The sequence below is a fragment of the Esox lucius genome, chromosome 11 (assembly GCF_011004845.1).
Source record: "Esox lucius isolate fEsoLuc1 chromosome 11, fEsoLuc1.pri, whole genome shotgun sequence".
In the NCBI taxonomy this organism is placed as follows: domain Eukaryota; kingdom Metazoa; phylum Chordata; class Actinopteri; order Esociformes; family Esocidae; genus Esox; species Esox lucius.
In genome coordinates, this window is record NC_047579.1 from 48,544,346 (window position 1) to 48,570,878 (window position 26,533).

General features: G+C 40.8%; 1 protein-coding gene across 2 annotated transcripts; it reads left to right on the forward strand.

Annotated features, from left to right (window-relative positions):
- The first annotated feature begins 599 nt into the window (after window positions 1–599).
- Window positions 600–25,761, forward strand: zc3h7ba (zinc finger CCCH-type containing 7Ba). Of its 2 annotated transcripts, none has more exons than XM_034295065.1 (23): window positions 600–772; window positions 942–1,010; window positions 3,849–3,885; window positions 4,386–4,583; window positions 5,442–5,600; window positions 5,940–6,020; window positions 6,240–6,296; window positions 6,421–6,463; window positions 6,599–6,831; window positions 6,935–7,322; window positions 7,454–7,488; window positions 7,665–7,773; window positions 11,606–11,767; window positions 11,944–12,149; window positions 14,361–14,461; window positions 14,535–14,716; window positions 17,316–17,407; window positions 17,516–17,694; window positions 18,415–18,520; window positions 18,732–18,840; window positions 19,349–19,479; window positions 20,953–21,122; window positions 23,774–25,761. In XM_034295065.1, the coding sequence occupies exons 2-23, from the start codon at window positions 952–954 to the stop codon at window positions 23,952–23,954; spliced, it is 3,018 nt and encodes a 1,005-aa protein (XP_034150956.1). In that variant the 5' UTR covers window positions 600–772; window positions 942–951; the 3' UTR covers window positions 23,955–25,761. The 2 variants fall into 2 exon arrangements, with proteins under 2 accessions (XP_034150956.1, XP_034150957.1); XM_034295066.1 differs by having other exon boundaries at window positions 17,316–17,392.
- Window positions 25,762–26,533: the final 772 nt, after the last annotated feature.

Here is a 26,533-nt window from a genome sequence, read left to right on the forward strand (position 1 = left end):
GTAATATCAGATCTTGTTGGCTCATTTGCTAAGGATTTGAACTGTGGAAGATAGCTAGCTTAAGTAACAAAGCATACAAATGTAACGTAGATATGTCTGCCACTCATAAGAAAGTATAATGAAATGTGCCCTAGAGAAACGTCTTTAGTAAATTTGAGCAGCAGAAGCATGAGAAGATGGATAGATCTGACGTACAATGACGCAAGGAGCAAGGCAGCTTCAAGTGAAGGGGGAAATACCATTATGATCCAGGTTTTGTAACTGCAGGTACGTTTTGTTGTAGCCTAATAACTAGCTTCAAGTGAAGGGGGAAATACCGTTATGATCCAGGTTTTGTAACTGCAGGTACGTTTTGTTGTAGCCTAATAACTAGCTTCTGTTCATCAGGGGAAATGTTGTCTAAATTAGTTCTCAGTAACCCTCATGGTTTTGGAATTGAAATGAACATTCATCTTTAGAAGACCGGGAAAATGAATGGGAGTTCTACCGAAAAACACCCAGAATTTCGGGGAAAGGGGGCGGGGCACCATTCGGAAAAAGTTAGCGCCATTCTACAACCGCCTACAGGCCTCTATCATTCTTTATGGTGTTATCTGTTCAGCTGTGGAATTGGAAGTGAAACTCATGTTCACATCCATGCTAAAATAAATACCGTTGCAAAGGATGGTACTGTTTGAGTGGGTGGTTGATGAAACAGCTTTCCGTTCCTGGTCGATATAATCCTCCCTGCATTCAGCAATAAACGCTGAATTTATTTGCTTTTTATATCCAGGTGGGTTATAACTTCCTTGAATTCTGCCCAGCTACAGCTAGCTAGCTAAGTACTTTGAAACTTAAAGCATGCTTACAGTATAGCTAACGTCAGTTATCTGGCGGATGTGGGTAGTTAGCTAGAGGTTGTAAATTTCAGTAAAGTTGATATGGCCCTTTTCTATTTACAGTTAGCAGATAATGGATTTGGACCGTCAGAAGCGCCAGCAGGACATAAGGAAAGCCCTGGGATTCATACAGTGAGAATAAAACATTCCCTACAATACCTATGAAATCACACAAGTGTTTCTACCCGAGGAACTGGTTGCAGAAAAATAGTTCGAAGCCAGGGGTGTATTCATTCGGCCAAAACAAACGTTTTATTTGCGAAACCGGGAGGGATCAACCAGAATGTTTCCAATAGAAACTCATTCCGCCCAAACAATGATTTAGTTTCGAAACGTTTTAAGAGTAACACTCACCCTTAATTTTAGTTTTGTCCCACCCCGTCAAACGTTTAAAAATGCTTGATCCAGCCCCCCAAACATTGTGCAGTTTTTTTTTTGCTCACTGCGGGGTTACGGCCAATTTCTGTGGATTACGTTTCTGTCGGTGTCTAGCTTGCTCTGATTGCGCTAAAATGCAGTGAGTTATAGCGAGTCCCTGCAATCAAATGCTACATTTGCGGTGGTCTAATGAGGTTTATGATCTCCCCACCAAAATCCCCTGGTTCAACTGATGGCCAACATCCTCAGTTAAGAATTTGATTCGTTGGTTTTGGTTTCAAGCGCCTCTGGAGCTGGAGCCGAGATAACGGAAGGAGAGGACTACGATTGCTACTGTACTTAAACCACCTGTCACTCAAATTGGTAGTTTGTGAGCTGTTGTAAGACACCGAAGCTAAATTTTGTTATTAATTTTGGGAATGGCAAAAAACCTGTCACTTACAGTATGTACAGAATGTGTGCTGTAGGTTTGTTGCAAAGGTATGTTTGTAGAGGACAATGTGGCTTAGGACAATTACTAAGCCACATTTTGAGGCAATGCAATTTGTCACAATTTCACTTTTTGAACAAATCCCATTTCAAATTCCATCCAGTTGGCAAAGCATTCTAGTGTAAAATGGGAGTTGCATACAGTGGTGCCTGGATCATAATCGATTAAGTTTATGTGCAAATATGAAAAATGAATTGGCTGATGTTATATCTAACAACAAACGTTAACAACACTTAGGCTACTAAAACTATGCTCAGCGAACTCTTGACTTGAATGACTAAGCTACCTTCAAAACACTTCTAACTCTCAAGGGCCAAATTGGAGCAATGCCAGCTGCTTTTATGTTAACCTTTTGAGGTGGTACCACCCAGTACCTCTCGAAGGGGGTGTAGTTCATACAGGACCTCTCCCTTGGGTGAAGTAATTTTTTTTACATCAAGAAACCATCGGCAGTTTTGAAACACCGACAGCAAAAACTATTGCACTCCCCAAAATATGACATTTAAAAAGAAACTGCAAATTAAGGATTACAATGGATGATGATGTCTAAATAATTGACAATGTGTGTTTTCAAACAAGGAAACAGGATGGAACCTGCCAGAATCTGTCCAATTCAAACTTTGACAAAAGCGTTTACAATTTAAACAATTCCAGACCAACATTCTAAATGAATATGTAATTAAACAGATGTTTTCTAACGTAGTCCTGTAGTAAACCTTCAATATACCATTAAATCAAGGAGAAACTCTAGATAGGCCTAGCCTTAATAGGGAAGTATATAATTACCTAGCTACAATGTTTAATTTGGAATGATTATTATTGCCTACCTTGCCTATGGTATATTGATGACCTAGCAAACAAACATGTTTTGAGTAACTAGCTACAAGTCAGGTGGGCCAGGACAGGCAGAGCTTTCTCTGTTTATTGTAAGGACTAACAAGATAACAGCTAGCTTGGCATTTTAGCTAACCTTATGGTTTAGAATTTGGAGACATTTTATAGCCTATCCTACCAAAGAAATGCGTTCTTCCTAAACTACTAAATAACTGGATTTAGTATGTTTCTGACGTGTAAAATGTATTTCAGTACTCTGATTAGTCCTTCAGAGTTCCTGTTATTCTGTTTACCTAATGCACTATAAATGACAATAGCCATGTATTCCATGGTCAATGTCTTTCCCTTCTCTTTATCCAGGCACATGGGATGTAATGTCAGCTCATCAAGGCTCCTAGTCTCCATCTATGTGTGGTAGACTGAGCCTTGGGGCGATGTCTTAATAGAAGCAGGGGCCTTGTATTCTTTTTATTGTAAAGGTGAAAAGGACACTATTCCTTATTGGGAGAGCTGAGTTAGCACAACCACCTATAGTAACAAGCCCCAGCTGTCGTAAGTGAGCTTTCACCAAGTTCGTGTTGGTTACTGAGAATTCTTGATTAGCAAGCCCAATCAAGACTGTGAGATCTTGACAGTGTTTGCAACACACTGACAAACTGTTTTTACAATACAGTCCATGACTGGTTCATATACATTTATGTGCCAGACCACACATGCATGAATGTTTTGGTCAATAGTTTATTTTATTTTAGATACTAATTAGGGGACAAAATGGCACTTAGCGACCCTAGATGTAGCTCATCAAGCTTTGTGCGGATTGGTCATTTGGTGCCAGAGAGGCATTTTACAAAGTCCATTAAGGTGGAGTTTGTGGGTTATTGAGTCCATCTTTTCCTCCTTCCCAGATTTAATTGTGGGGAACAATTAAATGTCTGATGCTGAACTAGTAGACCCAACTGATCTCAGCACACCTCATGTCAAATAAATAAATAATACTACTCGTGCGACATGTCGACACAAAAGGGAAACATTTTTGGGTACTGTAATTAGGTTCTGCTGGATACTTTGTCTTAATTTACTCAGCACAGTAAGTTCAAATTCAACTTAATGGACAGTTTTTGTACAACCCAGTACAAAAGGGAGACACTAGCGGGGGGGGAAACACCATCATTCCTAAAATCAGCTATTCCTTTACAGTAGTCACATGACCATCAACCATGATACAGTCCCACTGACTCGTTTTGTTGTTCTTTTCTCCTGTGTTCTAGGTCGTCCTTGCCTTATCCAGATCCTCAAGGCTATGGGGTAGGAATGGATTAATTATTGCACTGGCTGTGTTTTCTCTATTGACCTTGCTTCAGATACTTTATCTACACAGCCCCCTGATGGTTCAGAGAATGTGGGGGCTGGAACATGTTCTAATGTTTGGTGTGGGGGGCTGGAACATGTTCTAATGTTTGGTGTGGGGGGCTGAAACATGTTCTAATGTTTGGTGTGGGGGGCTGAAACATGTTCTAATGTTTGGTGTGGGGGGCTGAAACATGTTCTAATGTTTGGTCTGGGGGCTGGAACATGTTCTAATGTTTGGTCTGGGGGCTGGAACATGTTCTAATGTTTGGTGTGGGGGGCTGAAAGCTGGATGCTTTTCTTCGACAAATATTGTCTCCACTTCCGTTGTTGCGGCAGGATGATTTACCAAAACAGTCCCAGACATAATATTGATTAGACATTTGTGTCCTTTGGCTTCTCCCGTCTTCTTTGTGTCACTCCCTTTCCATTCTCCTCTCCTCCATCGGCCCCTGTAGGGGTTTCTGACCCAGTTGGTGTGTAACCTGTTGGAGGAGGGGAGTACGGCGTTCAGTGAGGGTGCGTGGAAGCAGGCCATAAAGGACTTCAGTGAGGGTGTTAACGTGGCTTACTATGCCCAGGCTGAGTCTCTGGACATCCCCTCAGCCCTGCTGGAGAGCCTGTATGTCAAGAGAGCAGCTGCCTACCAGAGCGTGGTGAGTCACAGTGGTGTGGAACCAGGACTCATGCATTCATCTTTTAATGTTCTACATGTTTTTTTTTATTTGATCACACAGGTGGGTCATAAAAAAAAAAGAAAAGGGTTTTAAATTTAAAATACTAAAACAATTTGCATTGGTTTCTAGTTTTCCAAAGGTGCTGTTAGATAATAATGCTGACAAACGTGAATGAACAAACGAATTGCAGAAACTGGTCTACAACCCAGGGACTGACCAGGACCAAACCGGTTTAATTTCAGAAATGTACTATTTCTGTAGGTTGTACATTGTTAGTTTAATTTATACCATGGTACAATTATGAACTTAATCAAAGTATTGGATGATGGTGCAATATGCTAGGGGGAGTAGTGGTGGATACTTTCCCCACGTTGTCATTTTTTTAAAGTACATTTTCTTGTCATTGTGGGAAAATGCTATGAAGGTATACACTGCTTTAGGTACAGTGGTTCAGCAACTTTACCTGAAAATAACCAAGGACACAGTAGAACTGAGTAACGGACCATGAAGCTTCAAAGTGTGATAGGACTAACATGCACTAAAATAATCCTATACAATTGAATCCTAGAGCTAATTCTAGCGGTTTAGCTCAGTAATCAGCATCTTGCTGGATTGGTACCTGAGCTGATAATGTGACAGTCTGGAAGATTCCATGGTGCTTGCGTGAGACCCTTAGTCGCTCGCGTTAGTCACTAAAGCGTCAGCCAAGTGAGTGTCTTGGTATTTTATGTTAATTGTAATTCCATGGTGAATGGAATGCAAGTGCCACTGGAAGCCCTTTGTGTGTCTTACGCTGTGACAGTATGGCAGAGCACTCACCTTCCCCTAATCTGCCAGGGGGAGAACGAGCAGTGCGTGCAGGACTGCGACAAGGCGTTGGCACTGAACGAGGGCAGCTGTAAAGCACTCCACAGGAAGGCACTCTGCCTGCGGGAGCTGGGCCACATCAGAGAGGCCTACGACTGCAGCATGGCCTGCCTGCTCAGTGCCCCCAACGTGAGTTGTTCGTACCGCGCTGGCGGTTAAATAACGTCGCTAACAAATGTCTAATTGGGCCAAAGTCGATCTGTTCTCTTTCGATAACTCTGTCCTCTCCTTGGTAACCTGGGAACCGGTTAAATTGTCATGGTACTGTGTGTGTAAACATGGCAATTTGCTAATAGGCAAAGTGATGTAAGACAAAGATGAAAGAAGGGTTGAGCTAAACCAGATTAAATTTAGGGTTGGGGGGGGTACTTTATTTGTTTTGTCTGTCATCTAGGTCTGAATAAATGTTTGTAAAATGAATCCCATCCAAAGGGCTTGTTCTAAAACCTGATGTTGTGCTGTCCACAGGACAAACAAGTGAACAAGTTGGCACAGGAGCTAGCTAACAAACTGGGCCTGAAGATACGCAAAGCGTACATCAGCACACATGTGAGCATCGCTTTTTTAAAGCTGAAGGCCTGTGTTCAAACATCATGGCAACTTGCCTTCTATCATAATAGACGTGGATTCAGTTGTCCTCAATCTTCCATTGCCTTGTCATATCCTGGTTTGAATCTAAATTTGGATTAATGACAACTGAAGAAATCAAGTCTGTGACATGTTGTCCCTTTTTTTTTTTTTTGGATAACACATTTGCTTCCTTTGCAGGAGCCATCAGCCACCTCTAAGCACAGTAATGGCAGTGCACTTCCTGTGGCAGGAGAGGCATGTGGAACAGCTTACCCCAATTCACTTAGATTTGGAGACATTTCTGCTGTTACCTGGGTTTACATGGGGATTTATTGTCAATTAAACAGAAGCCGGTGTCTTTTTCTTTCCTCATCTCCAGATGTATTGTGACGGTTTGGACTCCTTGAGTGACATCTCATCAGGTAGATGTTCTCCTGACCAGAATGGAATATTTACCTGTCGCGCTGTGATGTAAAGTGTGTCAAATGTAATAATAGCAAATCAAATCAGTAACTGCTAGAAACACAAACATGTTCTCTTCTCTCCATATCCTACAGCTGACTCCTGTAAGTCTCTCTCCAACCCTATCCTAGTTAGTGATGAGTCGTCACCCCGTCCCTCTGGTCCTCTGGTCTACTCCAAACATCTGGGTAGCCCTGTCCAGTGCCCCCTAGGGGTGCCTTTCTCAGTACCTCAGTCAGAGCAGCTGGGTGACAACGAACTGATGGGAGATGATTTGGACAGCCTGCTGGACTGTCTCAATGACAAGCCCTATGTTTCTGACTGTACTGTGAGTTTCTGTCTTTTGGTCAGTGTGGTATTCTGATATGGCTTCCATTTACCTGTCAAATCAGACCAGTCACTTTTATTATGGTCTTTGCCTTCTCATCCAGGCTTCTCCTCACTGTGACTTTCCCCCCGTCGCCCCATCCGCAACCGGGGGGCCCAAACTGCTCCAGTTCCCCTCAGGCCTGCCGGCCCCCACTCCCCGGCTACCCCCAGCTTTCTTCTACTCAGCCGTCAGCCAGCTCAACTCTCTGGACACCTTTCCAGGCGTGGGTGGGGGGGATTCCGCGGGCACACTGGACTCTTTAGATACCTTAAACGACCTGGATTCCCTTTCGGGCCTTGCTGGTGATGATGCCCCCGCTTCCAAAACGGTATTCGATTCACTTGATGCCCTAGACAGTTTCTCTCCACCAGAGGGCACATTGTCAGCCAATCCAGTGGTGGTGGTGGGGGGGGAGGGGCTTGACTCCCTGTCTGAGTTCAACCTGCCTGGTGAGTTGATTGACAGCCAATAGTGTCTTGTCACCTTATTTTTCTTGGAATGTTTATTGCCTGGAAAGTTCTGAAATTAATGCAGGTGTTTCTAATAACATTTTCACTTTCTTCTTCTCAATCGTGTACAGATTTAATGCGTTCGCCAAAGAAGTCCAGCCACACGGTAAGCCATTTATGTGTTTTCACGTTTGGTTACTCAGAACATTGTCAATCAGTGCAGTTAACCTTTGATGGCTTCATGCTCAGGTTTTTTGGTTTTGTTTGGTTTTAAGTATAATATTTAGAAAGATTTCAAAGACATACCTAGAATAATGACAGGAATTCAACCAATGGTTGTAGGTGGTAAAGAATGGCCAGATGGGCTCCAAGTTCCCTCAGTTAACCTACAACCCCCTGGCAGCCACCCATGACTTCAAGCAGGCATGTGCGACCTGCTACAGCTGGATCGGTACAGTATTGGACATGATATCCTCCCTCTCAGCTCTCAGACTGTGTCCCTCCCCTAGTTGGTTTCTAACTGAAAACACTGACAAGGACACCATGGCGCAGATTATTTCCTCTCTGTTCTTCCTTGTTTTAATACTGTCCTCTATTAAAAATCCTCTGGAGACTTAAAACTTGTCTTTTTGAAAAACGTTATCCCAACCATATAAAGCACACTCAAAAGGGTGAAAATAAAACTGAAAGGAGTAGGACCATTCAAGAACTAATTGTTAAATATAATGACATTTTTCTCAGTGCTTCTGACATGTCTGAGTTGAAAATCAGATGAACTCCTGCACACTGTAATAATAAGAACTAAAATTCTACACATTCCTTCCATCTTTCCCTGTTGTTAATTTGATTCAAATGGGAAGTTATATTCATCCCTATATATATATATATATATATATATATATATATATATATATATATATATATATATATATATATATATATATATATATATATATATATATATATATATATATATATATATATATATATATATATATATATATATATATATATATATATATATATATATAACCTATTTAAATATATAAAAATAAATATATTTTAATAAGCTATACATTATTGCTTCTGTCTTAGAAAACCACGCATTAGTTCAATATTTCTAGTTGCCAACATGTTTACCTTTTCTGACATGTGTTCAGGAAAATTGCAACTGTGGGTTCTTAAAATATTCACACTCCGGTACACTCATTGTCAGTAATTAATCTCTATTTTAATTAGTTAACGGATCTCCATAAATAGTTGTAAATGAATTGGTCACAGTGAGTCGTTCCCTGTTAGAACGTTCTTCTAATATACCTAGAGACATATCAAGGTCTGCTGAGTCATTTATCAACCAGCTGTAGACACAGCGCATGCACAAGTCTGCTACCCCAAGGCCAATTTCAGTTACGTTGTTATTCCCTGGGGAGACATCTCAAGCCTGTTTGTTTCTCGCCTGGTCTTGTGTACGATTAATGTACCTTGGTACAGAGCTGAAGATAGTGCAAACACAACAGAGAAAAGGAAATTCTAGAAATATAGACACACACATTTCAGATGGATTTTCCACATTAGCCAGTATACATTTCAGAAGTTCCCCCTTATTTCAGCACGTGGCACTGTGTCTACGCATTGTTGGCTGTGTGTAAACGTACAATCATTCTCAAGCAAACAGTCATTACCAGTTGTAATTCCAGAACCAACAAGTAAATAAAACACACAAAAAGAACAGTTGGTATGTTCATGATCGAGACGGTTACATTGAGGGGAAACAAGTATTTGATCCCCTGCTGATTTTGTACGTTTGCCCACTGACAAAGAAATTATCCGTCTATAATTTTAATGGTAGGTTTATTTGAACAGTTAGAGACAGAATATCAAAAAAAACCTTAATGACTTCTCCTAAATCATTAAGGTTTTGAAGCTGACGTTTGGCAACTCGAACCTTCAGCTCCCTCCACAGATTTTCTATGGGATTAAAGTCTGGAGACTGGCTAGGCCACTCCAGGATCTTAATGTGCTGCTTCTTGAGCCACTCCTTTGATGCCTTGGCTGTGTGTTTTGGGTCATTGTCATGCTGGAATACCCATCCACGACCCATTTTCAATGCCCTGGCTGAGGGAAGGAGGTTCTCACACAAGATTTGACGGTACATGGCCCCATCCATCGTCCCTTGACGCGGTGAAGTTGTCCTGTCCCCTTAGCAGAAAAACACCCCCAAAGCATAATGTTTCCACCTCCATGTTTGACAGTGGGGTGGTGTTCTTGGGGTCATAGGCAGCATTCCTACTCCTCCAAACACAGCGAGTTGAGTTGATGCCAAAGAGCTCGATTTTGGTCTCCTCTGACCACAACACTTTCCCCCAGTTCTCCTCTGAATCATTCAGATGTTCATTGGCAAATTTCAGACGGGCCTGTACATGTGCTTTCTTGAGCAGGGGGACCTTGTGGGCACTGCAGGATTTCAGTCCTTCATGGCGTAGTGTGTTACCAATTGTTTTCTTGGTGACTATGGTTCCAGCTGCCTTGAGATCATTGACAAGCTCCTCCCGTGTAGTTCTGGGCTGATTCCTCACCGTTCTCATGATCATTGCAACTCCATGAGGTGAGATCTTGCATGGAGCCCCAGACCAAGGGAGATTGACAGTTCTTTTGTGTTTCTTCTATTTGCGAATAATCGCACCAACTGTTGTCACCTTCTCACCAAGCTGCTTGGCGATGGTTTTGTAGCCCATTCCAGCCTTGTGTAGGTCTACAATCTTGTCCCTGACATCCTTGGACAGCTCTTTGGTCTTGACCATGGTGGAGAGTTTGGAATCTACAAAATCAGCAAGGGATCAAATAATATTTTCCCTTACTAACTGAAATTGCTCCCAAGAAGCAAGGCACAAATCAATAGAATTAAGATACTTATTTGCCAAGTTTATGTTGATAAACTGTTGTGTTCCAAATGTGATTTAGTAAATAGATTCTTCAAACTGTACTGTTTCACCAGACAGGGAAAAAAATCAATAATATCCAGCTACCACTGACTTTCAGATCCGTTGTACAGTAACCCCCGGTTCTAACATGTGGAGAGGAAGGAGAGGGACTATGGCAGAGCATGAAGTTTGCCTTAGAGGCGTTTAGGTGAATCTCAAATCGCATACTACGTAGTGCAACTACGTACTTCACGGGTGATGAAGTACGTGGTTAGTGTATAGTATGCTAGTATGCCAGTATTATGACCATTTGATTCATACTACTTCGTAATAAATTTGCATCTCATAATTTTGTCGCGCATTAACATCACGCAAAGTTTGAGTATTTAGCTTGACACCATTTAAGCATTGTGTTAAATTTACTTCCACCACAAATGGCATCTACAAACTGCATGGCTTTTGCCACTGTCTGTTTTCGCTAAAAAGCCAGTAGACTAATATTAGTGTCTTACTGCTTAGATACTGCTAACTTACTGCTTATGTTATTAGAAACACCTACATTAATCGTCATAAGAATTTAGCCCATGCTAGCTAGACTGGAGACAAACTTTACACTGCCAAAACTATTCCATTTCATGGCACAACAGCGTCTGTTTTTCTTTCATTCGTGAATGACATTGATGCAATAACTTTCAATATAGGTGACGATAACCTACTTTTTTATAATACAGGAAAATCATGAAAACCTCTCCTCTTTTACTGCGCAGTGGGTTGTGGTCTAATATTACCCCAAAATGCTTGGGCACCCAAAATGCTTGCGCAGGTGCATATTTTGATAATCCAGCAGAAATAGTGGACCATCCGGGAACTTTTGGCATACTATTTTCAGCGTACTATGGATTGGGAGATACTAATCTTCTCGCATACTAGTCTGGCATAATAGGTAGTAGGCAAGTTTGAGATTCACATTTAGTCTTTCCTAAAAGAGGAGAAATATTGACACCAAATGTACATTTATCAATATATCTTGCTGATAGAGCCATATGATGTATTTCAGTGATGTTCCTATCAATGAAGGATTTTTTTAGACCTTGTTTGTCCTTCAATACACAGTGATGTAGTATTGTGCTTTTTGTTGTGCAAACAAAGTTGGGTGAAGTGCTCCTTTAATTTCTAGTTAATGTGACAATGGGAAAAGAGAAAGCAAATTGATTTAATGTTTTTTTTAAATATAATTATGAGTAACATTAAATAATGTGTGGCTTTGTATGATGACCCGGCACCCAGCTTAGGAGTAGTTAAACAGTCAGCTTAAGTTACACTCAAACTGTATCCATGTCTCACCCTGTCTGTCTTTGTCAGGTCCGGGGGTCTTAGATTATAAACACCAGGAACACCTGGCCCACCGTTGTCAGCAGAACATTCTACTGTGTAGGATCAAAGCTTTACCTCACCCTGTCTGGAACAGAGTGCGGCCCCGTCCTGCCAAGCAGAACTTTACCGGGGCATTCATGCTCTGCAAAGGTGCGAAAAACCAGATTGAAGTGTGTGTGTGTGTGTGTGTGTGTTTTGTGTTTTGTGTTTCTGTTTTGACATAGGTCAAATTGCTGTGGTAATCTGTGGGAAAAGCATTCTAAAGTGTTAGCCTGTGTTTGTCTGTGTTGCCTATGTTGTAGCGCATAAGTTCCTTCTCTCTGCAGAGGTGCTCGAGTCTCAGGTGTGTAAGTACGGCGAGGACTGTACGTTTGCGTACTGCCAGGAGGAGGTGGATGTGTGGACTTTGGAGAGGAAGGAGGTCCTGAACAGAGAGCTGCTGTTTGAACGGCAGGGCCCCAACGACAAGACAACACTCAGCATCACGCGCCTGCTGCAGCTGCAGAACGGCATGTTCATGTATCTCTGTGGGGTAGGAGATGAATACACACACAACACCTCCTTGCAAGTATTCATTTTGCCACACAAAACATTTTAGTTGTGAAACATGTTACAACAGGAAAAAAACCATTCAATGTTACTTAAAAGCAGTAGAGGTTCAGATTTGTTCTTCAACGGGAGTTGTCTTTAATTCGTCACGAAACAACGACATGGTGCGTGCCTGCGTGCGTGCGCATCATTGGGTAGTTTTTTTTTTTAAAGAGTAATCCATTACAGTTACAAACTCAGTAACAATATCTGATTACTTTGAATTACTTTTAGATTACTTTCATATTAAGAGGCATTGGAAATCAAATAGGAATAGCCTATAACCAACTGAACACCTTTTGTGGGATCAATACATTTTAGAGTTTACATAGCTGGCTAAAAACAGAATTCGCATTTTGCCTTATGGGTTGTGTAAGCTACAGTGCCTTTGGAAAGGGTTTCTAAACCATTGCTTTTTACTTCAATATGATTGGGCTACATCTGTACATTACACCCTAAAGATCTGTCAGATATTCAGTCATTCCAATTAATCCAAAAAACCTCGATCTTCCAGAACCTGACTTTTTATCTGAACATAACCCAAAATCTAATGATGCTTAAGCCTGTTCTGTTATTTGTGTTTTATTCATGTTTCTCATTGCTTCAAAACATTGTTGAAAAAGAAATGGCAATTACTCAAAGGGTATTGAAATTGTTGTATATAAAAATTAAGGTATCCTTAGCTTTTCACGCATAAACTAAATCTGCAGTAGTCTGATGATTTGCTCCACAACTAACATTGTCAAAATGTTGCAGAAACCCCCTGCACGCAATCCTGAACACCCGCATTGAAATAAGATTTACCTGCGCGAAAGTAACCTGCAATTATTATGGCCACCAGTGATGCATTTTCAAAACACAAATGAGAGAAATGAACTGTGATTATAAACCTGAACTTAGCTTAAAGTAAATGAGTCTGTAGTGAATTATAACCAATAAACACAATTTTCAGAGACGCAAAGCAAGCAGAATCACATGACCTACCTGTATGGACGGAGTTGATGTGGCCGTGTCAAATAGTCATGCTTTGGCAGAGTGCTTCCCAACACGCCTTTTCTCCTCAAATGTCGTGGTAAATTCCATATAATGTTTTATCTTGAAGGCAGCGCCATGTTACAGCTATGTTACCTAAACTATTAAACAACTGCTGTAAAAGGTATTTGGTGCTACTCGTCCTGGCTGTGTTGTTCGGTGCATTTGACAAATAAACCTTGAAACTTGAAACAGATGTAACACCAGGTAGGCCTATTGCCTATCATTGTTCTGAGAATTATGAGTAGATAACATTTTATATGACTCTGCTAATATTATCGATGATAAACTCTGTTTTTACCATCCATCCAACCAACCAAAACCTGAGAAATTTAAACTGGCACGTCACTAAACTGGTTATGCGCGTCCACCTTTGCGCGCATGATTATCACACACACAACTGAGACGCGCAATTCATATTTAGGTTCAAATAACGATGTTTTATAACATTAAATAATAAACTCAAACACACAATGTGTCAATTATTTCACCCTCCAATTATTATTCAATTGAAGTAATCCAAAAGTAATCATACTTTTCAAAAGTATCTGTAATCCGATTACAATATTTTTGTTGGTAACGTAACAGATTACAGTTACTGTTTTTTTGTAATCCGTTTCTCTCCAACTCTGTGTGTGTGTGTGTGTAAACGTTTCAGATTTTTTTCCTATCACATTTTGTCATGTCCAGTTGACCGTTTTGGCCGTGCCTAGTCACAGTTGAAGTTGGAAATTAGTTTTCGGAAAATCACACCTGGCCTAACCAGGAGGTTTTCACTAGTACACAAACCCTATAGCGACTCTGTTGCCAAGGTGTCACTAGTGTGCTGAGAAAAGGCATGCCTGTCCGGCATCCAGCCAAACGCCAATTTGCACCAGTCTATGCTGTACCCCCGGGCATTGCCGGTTTGCTGTGACCAGGATGTGAACACCTGGGCGCAGTGTCCTGGGAAAAAAATGACCGGATACCAAACGTATCGTTTTCCGGACTGAACAAACTTGACTAGTGACATGTGCCATGTAACATTACTCTTCTCCCCCCTGTCGCTCTACTTCTCCCCCCTGTCGCTCTACTTCTCCCCCCTGTCGCTCTACTTCTCCCCCCTGTCGCTCTTTCTAATCAGGTGTGCTATGACAGTAGGCCCAGGATCATCAGTAAGCGCAGTAAGGAGGTGCCATCCATCTGCTCCAACCTTGCGGGCCGACACCATTTCGATGACCAGAAGTGAGTCACACATGCTTCACTCCCACACGGTCAGCCCCAGTCCCCCTGAACCTCAGTACGACTCCCTCCTCAGGTGCCTGGTTCATGTGGTGAGGTCCAGCAGCATGTCCTACACCAGGATCCGCCCTCTGAACCCACTGTGCCAGTTGGAGATGTGCCGCCGGGCAGTGCGCTACCGCTGCCAACGTGACCACAGCTGTTCCTTCGCCCACTCCGTCATAGAGCTTGAATGCTGGAAGCTGCAGCAGGACAATGGTACAGTTGGATTGGGGCACTAACACTCAGACGCAGAGGGATGTACGTTTCACTGTTGTCCTGATGAATGCGAGAACCTGTGGAAATGCAGATGGCAGTTAAAGTGCTGGTCTCCCACAAAAAATATAGACAATTAGAAGTATGTCCACCAGGTGGCAGTAGACTGTTTGATTATCATGAGCTGTCTGGCTTAGTGCCTGCGCAGAATTATGGCAATCTCGTTACCGGACACTTTTGCAAACAATGGCCTGCGGATGAGGTTAGAGATGCAAAGTGATAGTCACTGAAGAAGTTGGTTGGACTAAGAGCAGCCGATTTATGGAAGCAACAAAAATGGTAGCAGAGTAAGCAAGCAAGCACGTTTATTCATACAGCACAATTCATACATAGAAGCAATTCAATGTGCTTTACAAAGAAAAATATAAAAATACAATTGCATAAAAACAAATACTCAAATGAAAACATCAAAACAACATCATAATAAGAAAACAGAATGAAAACGGGATAAAAACATAGGAAGCTAGAAAAGCTGTAGGGCTAAACAGCGCGGTTAAGTTTAAGTGCTCAGTCATAGACACGTGAAAAGAGAAGTGTTTTTAACCTGGATTTAAAAATGTATATGTTTGGGGCACGTCTAAGATCTTCTGGTAGTTTATTCCTGTTGTGTGCAGCATAACTGCTACACACAGCTTCTCCATGTTTAGTCTGGACTCTGGACTCTACTAGCTGACCTGAGTTCATGGATCTAAGAGCTCTGCTCGGTTTATATTCTTCAAATATCAGAAATGTATTTCAGGCCTAAATCATTCAGTGATTTATAAACTAAAAGCACCACTTTAAAATCTATTCTGTAACTGACTGGAAGCCAATGCAAAGATTTAAGAACCAGAGTGATGTGCTCTGTTCTGTTGGTCCTGGTTAACATTCTAGCAGCAGCATTCTGAATGAGCTGCAGCAGTTTTACAGTCTTTTTGGGGAGTCCAGTTAAGAGGCCATTACAGTAAACAACCCTACTAGAGATAAAAGCATGGCTCTTTTTGGGACACCAAGCACTTGATTCTGGCTATATTTTTAATATGATAGAATGCTGTTTTGGTGACCGCTTTGATATGACTTAAATGGGAGTTCTATCAGAACAGCAAGATTACACACTTGATCCCTGGTTTTTAGGGCCCAAGAATCCAGCTCTTTACTAATACTAGTTATTTTATTTTTGTTGCCAAACACAATCTTTTATCTTGGTTTAATTGTAGACAGTTTTGGTTCATCCAGGTATTTATGTGCTCTATACAGTGACACAGTGAGTTTATGGAGTTGTCATACGGTTCGAAAGATGTATATATTTGAGTATCATTGGCATTGCTGTGGTAGTTAATGTTGTTGTTCTGCAGAATTTGGCCCAGATGTAGCATATAGAAATTGAACAGAAGCGGTCCGAGAACTGATCCCTGGGGAACTCTGCATGACATAGCCACCCTATCAGATTCATGGTGACATTACCAATGGTGACAAAGTAACTCCGGCCATCTAGATAAGATCTGAACCAATCAAGGACTGTCCTGGAGAGTCCTACCCAATTTTCCAGCCTGTCTAGAAGTGTTCTATGAACTACAGTGCCAAATGTTTCACTGAGATCTAACAGAACTGTTATTTTATCTGAATCAGTATAAATCAGAAACTTTTATCAGGGCTGTTTCAGTCATGGATTAAAAGAAGAAACAATTCACTGTAATCCACCAGGGAAAATATTGGAATCAGTTTACTGATACTTTAGAAAACTATAGATTATTACCTTTTGGATTACTTTTAAATTCCTGCTGCGTTGGTGCGCAAAATATTTGTATGTTGCATACTTGGTTGTGATGAATAATGATCAGCATTGGCATTGACTGTTTGGCCTTCTATGTTCATATTAGACTATCATGATCCATATTAAATAGACTGGAGGTTAGCAATCCTCTATTGACACATTGTTGCCAGAGCTTTCATAGGCAATGGCTACAGGTATCATTTCTTACTTTCATATTTTGGATAGGACTTGAGTCATAGTTGTGATATACATTCATGCCTAACATGGCACGGCATTCAATATTATGGGATAAAGAATAAACACATGAAATAGAATTTCCTACTATATTTGAATAGCAAAAGTGTATTGGTAACAAGCACTCTGCCCAAATAATGTTGTACAGTGTGGGCTCACTTCTCAACTCCTAGGTTTTTGCTGTTGTAAAACCATGTAAACAACACCAGCAATTAGCTCCTAAAAACATAAATGTCTACACAGCTTTTTATGTCTGTATCATTAGACTCATCTTACCATGTGGAAGTAGTTCTCATGTCTTTAGCAAAGGTTAGGCCTATGTTTCTTGGTATTAAACACTCTTGGCATGCTCGTTGATTACCGTGTGGGTTTTTATGATGGTGACAGCAATACAGTGGTTAGTTACAAAGATGTTTGAAATAATGTTTTTTTAAACCCCAAATCATTCAGTATTTTGGAGTTCTAGGAAAACAGTTCATGACTATTAAATGGTTAGTCTTCGGTGTCTGAATCTTGACAAGGCACCTATTTTCTGTGCATGTGTCTGTTCTATAGGCATCACTCATGAAGAAATTGTGCAGGAATCCAAACAACACTGGAATAAACAAGAGCAAAACGCACACAAACAGAAGGTTGAAAAGAACTTGGTCTGGATCTATTTTGTTTCTATCAAAATGTGGTGATTGGTGTAATCTGTCTGATTCTCACTGCCTTTGCATCTCTGTTTTTTTCCTTTTTGACTCTTGAAACATCAGACACAAACATCTTCATCCTCAAGTGGTGGTGGTAGTGAGACCCGAAGAGGCGGAAAAGGCGGAGGAGGCAACAAATTGAACCTGAACATGAAGTATGTCTGTGGTCTGTGCTGGAGGGATGGGCTGATCAGTGAAGCAGATAAAGCACTGAAGTATTGCACAGCCAAGGCCAGGCACAGGTGAGGCAGTACCCTACCTATAATTAGCATCCCTAGTCAGATGGGGGGGCCAGAAATGTGGGCGGTAAGGCCTTGTTGTAGTATGCACTGTTCTGTTTGATTCAACCACAGGTTATCGAACGGCCAGAGGTGTGTGTTTTTAATACCAAATGTTCAACATGGGGACAAGGAAGATCACTGATTGTAAATCAGCTGAAAACATTTTCTCATATTTACTGACAAACTGGCTGAAGGTGTACAGTTTCAGGACGACAGAACAATAAATAGAACCACTTAAATTCTATAAACATTTTAGATTTAAAAAAAAAAAATATATATATATATATATATATACAAGGAAAATAAACTATTAATAGTGTCTAATTACACTATATACAGCAAGACCCAGATTTGATGCATAGCACCTGCTAAAACAGCTGCTTGGTTGGTTTCTGAAGGAGTGAAGTTTTTGTTGACCTGTACGTGATATCTACCAGACTGCAGGTTACTATCAGAATAGCAGTTGTTGATGAGTGAGCTGAGGTAGAGGGGGAAATTGCTTTTGAACCCGCCCCCCATGATACATGTTGCCATGTTAGTTACCAGCAGTAAGAGCAACATAATGAATTCCTGTTTTTATAATTTAAGGTGATGAGTGTGTGCAGCAAAGCCCCTTGTAATTTTCAAAAGTAAATTCAGCAAGTTCGCCTTTTTTCTCATCCCTCTCTTTTTTTATTTTAGTTGGACGAAGGATCGTCGGGTTCTGTTGGTGAAGTCCTTAGAAAAAAAGAAGTGGGTGATGGTGCGGACGTTGCCTGCCGCCAAGACATACCCTCATCAGTATGATGTGTGTGCTGACCCTCGCTATTGCAGTCCTACTCTAGATGTATAAATGTTCTTCAAACGCGTGTTAGCAATGTGTCTGCTTAACCCACTTTACTCTTAACAGTGTATTAGCGTGTGCTCATGTTGGTTGTTTGGTTAAATCTGGGCAAACTGGCTTCCACACATCTCACAGTTTGCCTGTAATGGCGTATCATGTCCGGTGTCCCCCTCAGATATGCTCCCATGTAGTGAAGCTGAAGAAGTGCCACTACATTGGGAACTGCACCTTTGCCCACAGTGAGGAGGAGAAGGAAGTGTGGACCTATATGAAGAACAATGGCTGTAAGATCACCATACACTGATCAACTTAAAGGGATACTCCAACCAGGCCTCACATGCCTTCCTAAACCAGAATCAGATTAACTCATGGTTGCTATTTTGTGTCTCTGTGTGCAGCTTGAAATAAATTGCTAACTTGCGATTGTGCCGTTTGTAATGAACTTTGGTGCAATTACCAGATTTGTATTGTATCTGCTTGCATAATACTTAGTCATGGTCCTCGCTATAGATCATGCTTTACATCTGTGGTTTTTCAGGCTAGTTTGCATTGGCTTGCAAAACAACCTCTTACTTTGTTTGCACTGGACAGCGAGACACAACATTATCCATTAGTTCAGTTGACTGGTGGCATAGATAATGGTCCTAAAGTATCCCTTTAACCTTCAGCTCCACATTAGGGAGCATCTGTGAGCAGCATTATCTTATATATTATACATATTTATTTATTTTTATCTCCACAAGTACAGTTTAGTATTGTTGCTTATGTTTCTCTTTGAACTTGTTCCTGAAGTGAAGGACATGCAGCAGATGTACGACATTTGGCTCACAATGACCAAACAAAACCGTCAGTCAGACCCTGTGCTCGCGCAAAACACGGAAGTGAAGCAAATCGTCATGCCAACCGACTATGCAGACCCAATGGTGAGGAAAAGCACTTACTCACACAACCTATCCACCAGACACGTTTGTCATATGACCGCTTTTGTAATATCTGTCTAACACCAACCATTGTTGTGCAACCAACCTTCAGTCCTGTACTTATTTCCCAATGTTTTTTTAGAAATAATTGGCCAACTTTTCTTTGTGGGCGCAACACACAATTTGGAGAAACGTTTAAACAAGTGTGATACAAATCAGATCAAGAACACACTGTGGGGCACTACAGGAGTGCTTATAGAAGTGTTTAACAAGAACATCTTCAATATGTCATGCAGAACATTAAGTAACTATAATCCCCCATAATCCATTATGCCTGCACTGCATGCCCTGTTGTTAGCAGCCCCACACAATGGCATGAGAATTAAATGTACTGTACACAACGATGGCTGGCATAGACAAGTTGTGAAGTAGCTCTTATGTTACAAAAAATGTCAGCTGGGGAAGTCAGCCAAAAAGTCCCAACATTTTATTTCTGTGCTGTGGCCCAACCAGCCATTTGTTCCACAGAGACTAAGAAATCTATGCTCACCACATCAAACTAACTCTAAACTGAAAACTTAAGAGCAAACCTCTGCTCATCTCCCTGAATCAGATTTAGATAGATGCATAAAATGTAACTGTACATCTGTTTATTAATCCAGAGGGTACACTCGATGCTCGTATTCCATTATCTTGTAGTTCCCTCGAGAATTATCGGCTCCAGTAAAAAGGGCTTGGGTTGTCTGTGGATTCCTTCCGTTCATATTCAAACAACAACACACAATTTGCCTCCTGGCAGATGCACAGATTTTGGTCTAAAATCTCCTGGTACTTGACAGAGTCCATGATGGCATGATACAAGTTTTTATGCCAAAAAATTTTGGCCAAAAATAAAAAATGTATCTGACCATATAACCCAGTTCCAATGACAAATAGCAAACTCCAGGGGCTTTTAATATTTAATGAAAGTAGGAACCTTCTTCTGGCAAATAGCTTGTTGGCATAATGGTGCCACTTGGCCATATTTAAATATTTTTATTTACAATACTAAACTTTGTCATGTCCCTTGAGGAGTGTTGATGGACACAATTTTTCAAGCTTGCATTATTTTATTAGATTTAGTTTAGGACTCTGATTGGGCCTCTCAAGGATATTTGCCTTTTTATTCTTACCCACTCCACTGTAGCTTTGGCTATGTTCTTCATGTTGTGGTCATGCTTTAAAACTTCGGTCCCACTTTCTGCTTTCTTGCAGAGGGTTTCTGGTCTTTCTGAAGTTGTGCCTTTCGCGTGGGCGACCCGGGTTCAAAACTCGAGGTGGCAACTCTTTTCTACCGCGGGCCGGCTGAACTAAGCTTGCCTGGTTTCTTGTTACCAAACTAAACCACCCGATTTAATATGTGCACGTTTCTTTTGGAGTCTGTGTGACTTGTGTGATTGTGTCTGTTGTGTGTTTTCTAATGTCTGTGTGTTCCAGAGTGGCTTCCACTGTCGTCTGTGCGGTAGGCATAGTCACAGCGAGCGCCAGTGGCAGCAGCACATCTCCACAAAGAAGCACAAGGAACGCGTATTTAGCTGCGAAGGCGAGGATGAAAGTCCGATTTGGAAACATCGCTTCCCTGGGCCCCGCTTCGCCCTCTGTCCCAGGTAACATTTACCCAGCGAAGGGTCTCTATTGTAGGACTGTGCCTTTCTCACCACAAACTCATGAGATGCGCTGTGTAGCTCCTTATACACAGAGCTTAAAATGCCGCCGATATGACATTGCCATTCGTTATTTGATATATTTTTTGCTGGACCGCGTAAGCAGAGACCGGGGTTCAATCCTCGCCACGGACCAAACAAAGTAGGCATTAGGATTTGTTCAGGATGTGCTAAAACGTTGCTGGCTACAAGCTTCAGTGGCTACATTATAGTAAGCCTAAAGTATAACTGTTCATGGTTATATTGCGATGGACGAACTGCACCGACAAGGACCATTTTGGAGTCATTGTTTTCATTATAGGTACTGTATAGCTATTAGATAGAGATTACTGCAGATGGCTTTCTAATTTAACACATTGAATGTAGTGTTGCAACTCTGTTATACCTGTTGTTGGTTAGTAAAACTGTTTACAGTTATGTTGTGATGGACGAACTGCACCGACAATGACCATTTTGATTTACAGAATGTAGGTCACGTACCATAGTGGTTGGGTATTCAACTGTTAGTGTTTTTTTAAAGAAACGAACCAGCCATGGAGTGTTTGGAGTCATTGTTTTCATTACAGGTACTGTATAGCTAGCTAGCCATCTACAGTAATTTTTTTCCAATTTAACTTGTTCAGTGTAGTGTTGCGATCCTGTTATACCTGTTGTTGGTTTGGATGTTAATAGGTAATGCAGGGAACTGGTTTTGAGAACCGTGGAGTTTCCACTAATCGGTTTGACAATGCAGGAAGTAGACAGACATCAAGGTGATATTGTCCACAAACAGGTTGCCACAATACAATGTTGTTGATTATTTCTATGGGTCTGTGTCTCCACCAAACCACAGTCAGAGCTGTATAGTACTAATAGAAACTATGGAACAGACCTAAACCCCATTGATGTTAAATCAGGAGCTTAATTGAACAGTTAATTTCCAAATAATATTTATATTAGGTTACTAAAAACTGATTGTCGAAAATAAGACAATTCAGAATCTAACTGGGGCAAATGCTTTTTTATGGTACTGGTATAGTGAGGGGGGGAAAGTATTTGATTTGCCCACTGTGAAAGAAATGATCAGTCTATAATATTAATGGTACGTTTATTTGAACAGTGATAGACAAAATAAAAACAAAAAAATCCAGAAAAACGCATGTCCAAAATTTTTGAAATGTATTTGCATGTCAGGGACAAGATTGTAGACCAACAAAAGGCTGGAATGGGCTACAAGACGAGCAGCTTTGTGAGAAGGTGAAAACAGTTGGTGTGATTATTTGCAAATGAAAGAAACACAAAAGAACTGTCAATCTTCCTCGGTCTGGGGCTCCATGCCAGATCTAACCTCATGAGAATGGTGAGGAATCAGCCCAGAACTACAATGGGAGGATCTTGTCAATGATCTCAAGGCAGCTGGGACATAGTCAATCAATCAATCAAATTTATTTATAAAGCCCTTTTTACAACAGCAGTTGTCACAAAGTGCTTTACAGAGACACCCGGCCTTAAACCCCAAGGAGCAAACAACAGTAGTGTTGAATTTCAGTGGCTAGGAAAAACTGCCTAAGAAGGTCGAATTTTAGGAAGAAACTTAGAGAGGACCCAGGCTCAGAGGGGTGACCAGTCCTCTTCTGGCTGTGCCGGGTGAGATAATAGTCACCAAGAAAACAATTGGTAACACACTACGACGTGAAGGACTGAAATCCTGCAGCGCCCACAAGGTCCCCCTGCTCAAGAAAGCACATGTACAGGCTCGTCTGAAGTTTGCCAATGAACATCTGAATGATTCAGAAGAGAACTGGGGGAAAGTGTTGTGGTCAGAGGAGACCAAAATCGAGCTCTTTGGCATCAACTGAACTTGCTGTGTTTGGAGGAGTAGGAATGCTGCATATGACCCCAAGAACACTATCCCCACCATCAAACATGGAAGTGGAAACATGCTTAGGGGGTGTTTTTCTGCTTAGGGGACAGGACAAGTTCACTGCATCAAAGGGATGATGGATGGGGCCATCTTGGGTAAGAACTTCCTTTCCTCGGCCAAGGCACTGAAAATGGGTCATGGATGGGTAATCCAGCATGACAATGACCCAAAACACACGGCCAAGGCAACAAAGGAGTGACTCAAGAAGAAGCACATTAAGATCCTGGAGTGGCCTAGCCAGTCTCCAGACTTTAATCCCATAGAAAATCTGTGGAGGGAGCTGAAGGTACGAGTTGCCAAACGTCAGCTTCAAAACCTTAATGACTTGGAGAAGATCTGCAAAGAAGAGTGAGACAAAAGCCCTCCTGAGATGTGTGCAAACCTGGTGGCCAACTACAAGAAATGTCTGACCTCTGTGATTGCCAACAAGGGTTTTGCCACCAAGTTTTGCAGAGGGGTCAAATACTTATTTCACACATTAAAATGCAAATCAATTAATAAATTTTTTTACATGCATATTTTCTGGATTGTTTTTGTTGTTATTCTGTCTCTCACTGTTCAAATAAACCTACCACTAAAATTATAGACTGATCATTTATTTGTCAGTGGGCAAATGTACAAAATCAGCAGGGGATCAAATACTTGTTTCCCCTCAACGCATGTTTAGAAAACAAATCAATATAATTGACAGGCTGGAGAGTGAATGTCCGGAGGGGGCGAGCTGTGACTACGCTCATGGTACTGAGGAGCTGGAGGAATGGCAGGAGAGGCGGGAATTCCTGCGGCGAAAGCTGGCCAAGGCTCGTGAAGACATGCTCATCATGCCGGACGAATTGGACTTTGGGAAGTATAACTTTCTCCTGCAGGACTGAAGCCACTGCCACCCTTTGTGACACACAAGTGCATCTCTAAACAGACCTTTTATGTTTTTGAAAACCCTGTTTTTACACTAGTTCTATATTTAGTTAATTGTTAATATACAGTACCAATCAAAGCCTAAAAAAAGTGTCCAAGCTTTTGACGGGTACTGTAGGTTAAGCTGGTAAGGGTTGAACGTGCCTTATTTGTTAATTTACCATTAAAAACGGTAATAAAGAAGTTACTTCTAGACCAAGAATTTGAAGACAAGACTGCACTTTTAACTGACTCACACCTAGTAACACCTTTTGAAAAGATTAACGATTTCCTCTTTAATCAAACACGTCATTAACATTTCAGAAGGGCTAAGTGAGAACTTGGTCTTAACTCACACACACAGTACTGCCCTACTAATGTCTCAATTATTGACCATTCTGTATACCGTGGAAGCCAAATATTGTTTCTTAAACAAAGCTTGTTCCACCTTTATACTGGCAACTTGGCCCACTTTTCAGCACTTGCCATAGGTTTTGGATACTATTAAGATCTGTGACCTTCTCTAACCACTCTAGAACCATCCATAATGTCTCTCATTTGTGCTTTGGGTTTATTGTGCTGCTGCAAGACCCACGTCGCTGAATGGAGACGTTTCTTTGGACATTGGGTTGAACAATCGACTCTAAAACACCTAATAATCTGCATATTTTTTATTTGCAAATATTTTTCATTTTTATTTGCCAATGCTTCTTTTGTCGTCAGTGAAATTTAAAGTATGGATCCTCAGATCATTTCCCTAGGTTTTTGGGTTGCTTTGCTGACCAGTAATGCGAGCCTCAATTGTGTGTGAAACATCATGAAATCAGCAGGTCATTTGGGTGTTTTTGTTTTGAATTCATTAAGAAAAGTGCAAGTGTTTCTAAATTTGGGCTCATCTGTATGGTCCATATCGGTAGATTTGAACAAAAATTGTATTGATGAATATTATGAATTTGGCCAAATTTTTTGTCTTATTTCAATAGGACTTTAAACTTTGTTTCCACCAAATGGGGTGGCATTGGAAACCAGGAGGAAAAGATTTAATGGCATACTGTATATGACTAAAAGCGTCAGTGGGAATTGTTTTATCCCATTTGGCATACATGTGTTGGCAACATTCGGTGACACCCCCGTTTATAAATAAATCCCTGCTTTATTATCCTTCAGGAAACATTTACCAGTTATGAAGCACTATGTTGCTTGTCATTAAGTGATTACAATTGTGTGTGTGTGTGTGTGTGTGTGTGTGTGTGTGTGTGTGACAAAATGTTTGGCTTTGTACATTTTGTGCTAGTCTTAAAGGAGGCCAACATTTAAGAAATTAAATTGTGTACCAACTATAATTGAAATCTAGAATGTTAACAATCTTTCCTCTAAAGGAACATTCTATGGATTGAAACAGTCAATGGTAACAGTGTCACTAAGGCTCAGAGAATAAAACCATTGCCTTAACAAGTTGTCTGCTTTTATAAGCCACGTGGATTCTAACTTTGGGCCTTACTTTTGAATGTTTAGTTGACCTATAATTGGAACCAAAAACAAAGGAGGTGCGAAGTTCCTCAAACATGCCTATAATAGTGTTAGTGCTTATCTAGTGTATTGACTCACTTGTGTTAATGGGAAGACAAGATTATCTATAAATGTATCAGTATGTATGTACCCCTGCACATTAATACATTGTATCATCATTGAGACACAAAATGAATAGCATGGTAGTTACACACACAATTAAAGTGATTCCTATACCTTGTTTCAGAAATTATACTTTGTATTGTTCAAATCAGAGTCTGGTGTTTGGTGGATCTTTCATTTTGTGTAAAATGCATTGTGTTTCATTCTTAATTTGTCGCAAATGCTTGGGATCGTATTGTGTAGAGGTATTTTTCTTTTGTTTTAGGTTCAGAAAATCTCCAAGAATTTGTCTTAAAAAATGTTTCAATGCAGTATGTTCCCAAGCTTCTCAGGGTGGATTAGTTTGAAATTACATATATTCTGCTTCTTTGTATGAAGGGCCAAACAACTCAATATTAAATAATTCAATGTTTACCTGTATCATGCCCAAACCTCTTCAGTATTTAAAGGAAGCTATTTTTAAGATTTCCAGCACACAAAAACAGAAACATGCTTATTACATTACGCTGTTGCTAATCTTTTTTTTTTTTTTTTTACCCAAAAGATACATGTAGTTGCGTGGGCTTTACTCGGACAGGATAGACAAAAAGGGAATTCCAAACCACACATACAATGTAAGCAAGACTGCCAAGTGTTAAACAGAGAATTGTGATGGCTTTTCTATGTTTTCTTCTATTTTCTGCCATAGCACAAACTAGCATTCTGAACAACTGAATAATTTCCCCGATCCAGTCGGAAAACAGGCGATTAAAGAAAAAAAACACCTTCCACACTCCACCAATAATGTTGTGTACGGTTCCCTAAAATATAACATCCAATAGAATGTAGCGCTGGGAGCTACCGGTCAATTGAAACTTTTCCAGGTACACCATTTACAGAGGAGTCATGATGATTTCATGTTTTTGTTTCGCAAGACCAGATTGCC

Coding starts and splice junctions, on each gene's coding strand:
- zc3h7ba (XM_034295065.1), top strand. CDS start 952: ATGGATTTGGACCGTCAGAAGCGCCAGCAGGACATAAGGAAAGCCCTG. Junction 6,297..6,420: donor CACTTCCTGTGGCAGGAGAG/GCATGTGGAACA, acceptor CCTCATCTCCAG/ATGTATTGTGACGGTTTGGA. Junction 12,150..14,360: donor TGTTCATGTATCTCTGTGGG/GTAGGAGATGAA, acceptor CTTTCTAATCAG/GTGTGCTATGACAGTAGGCC.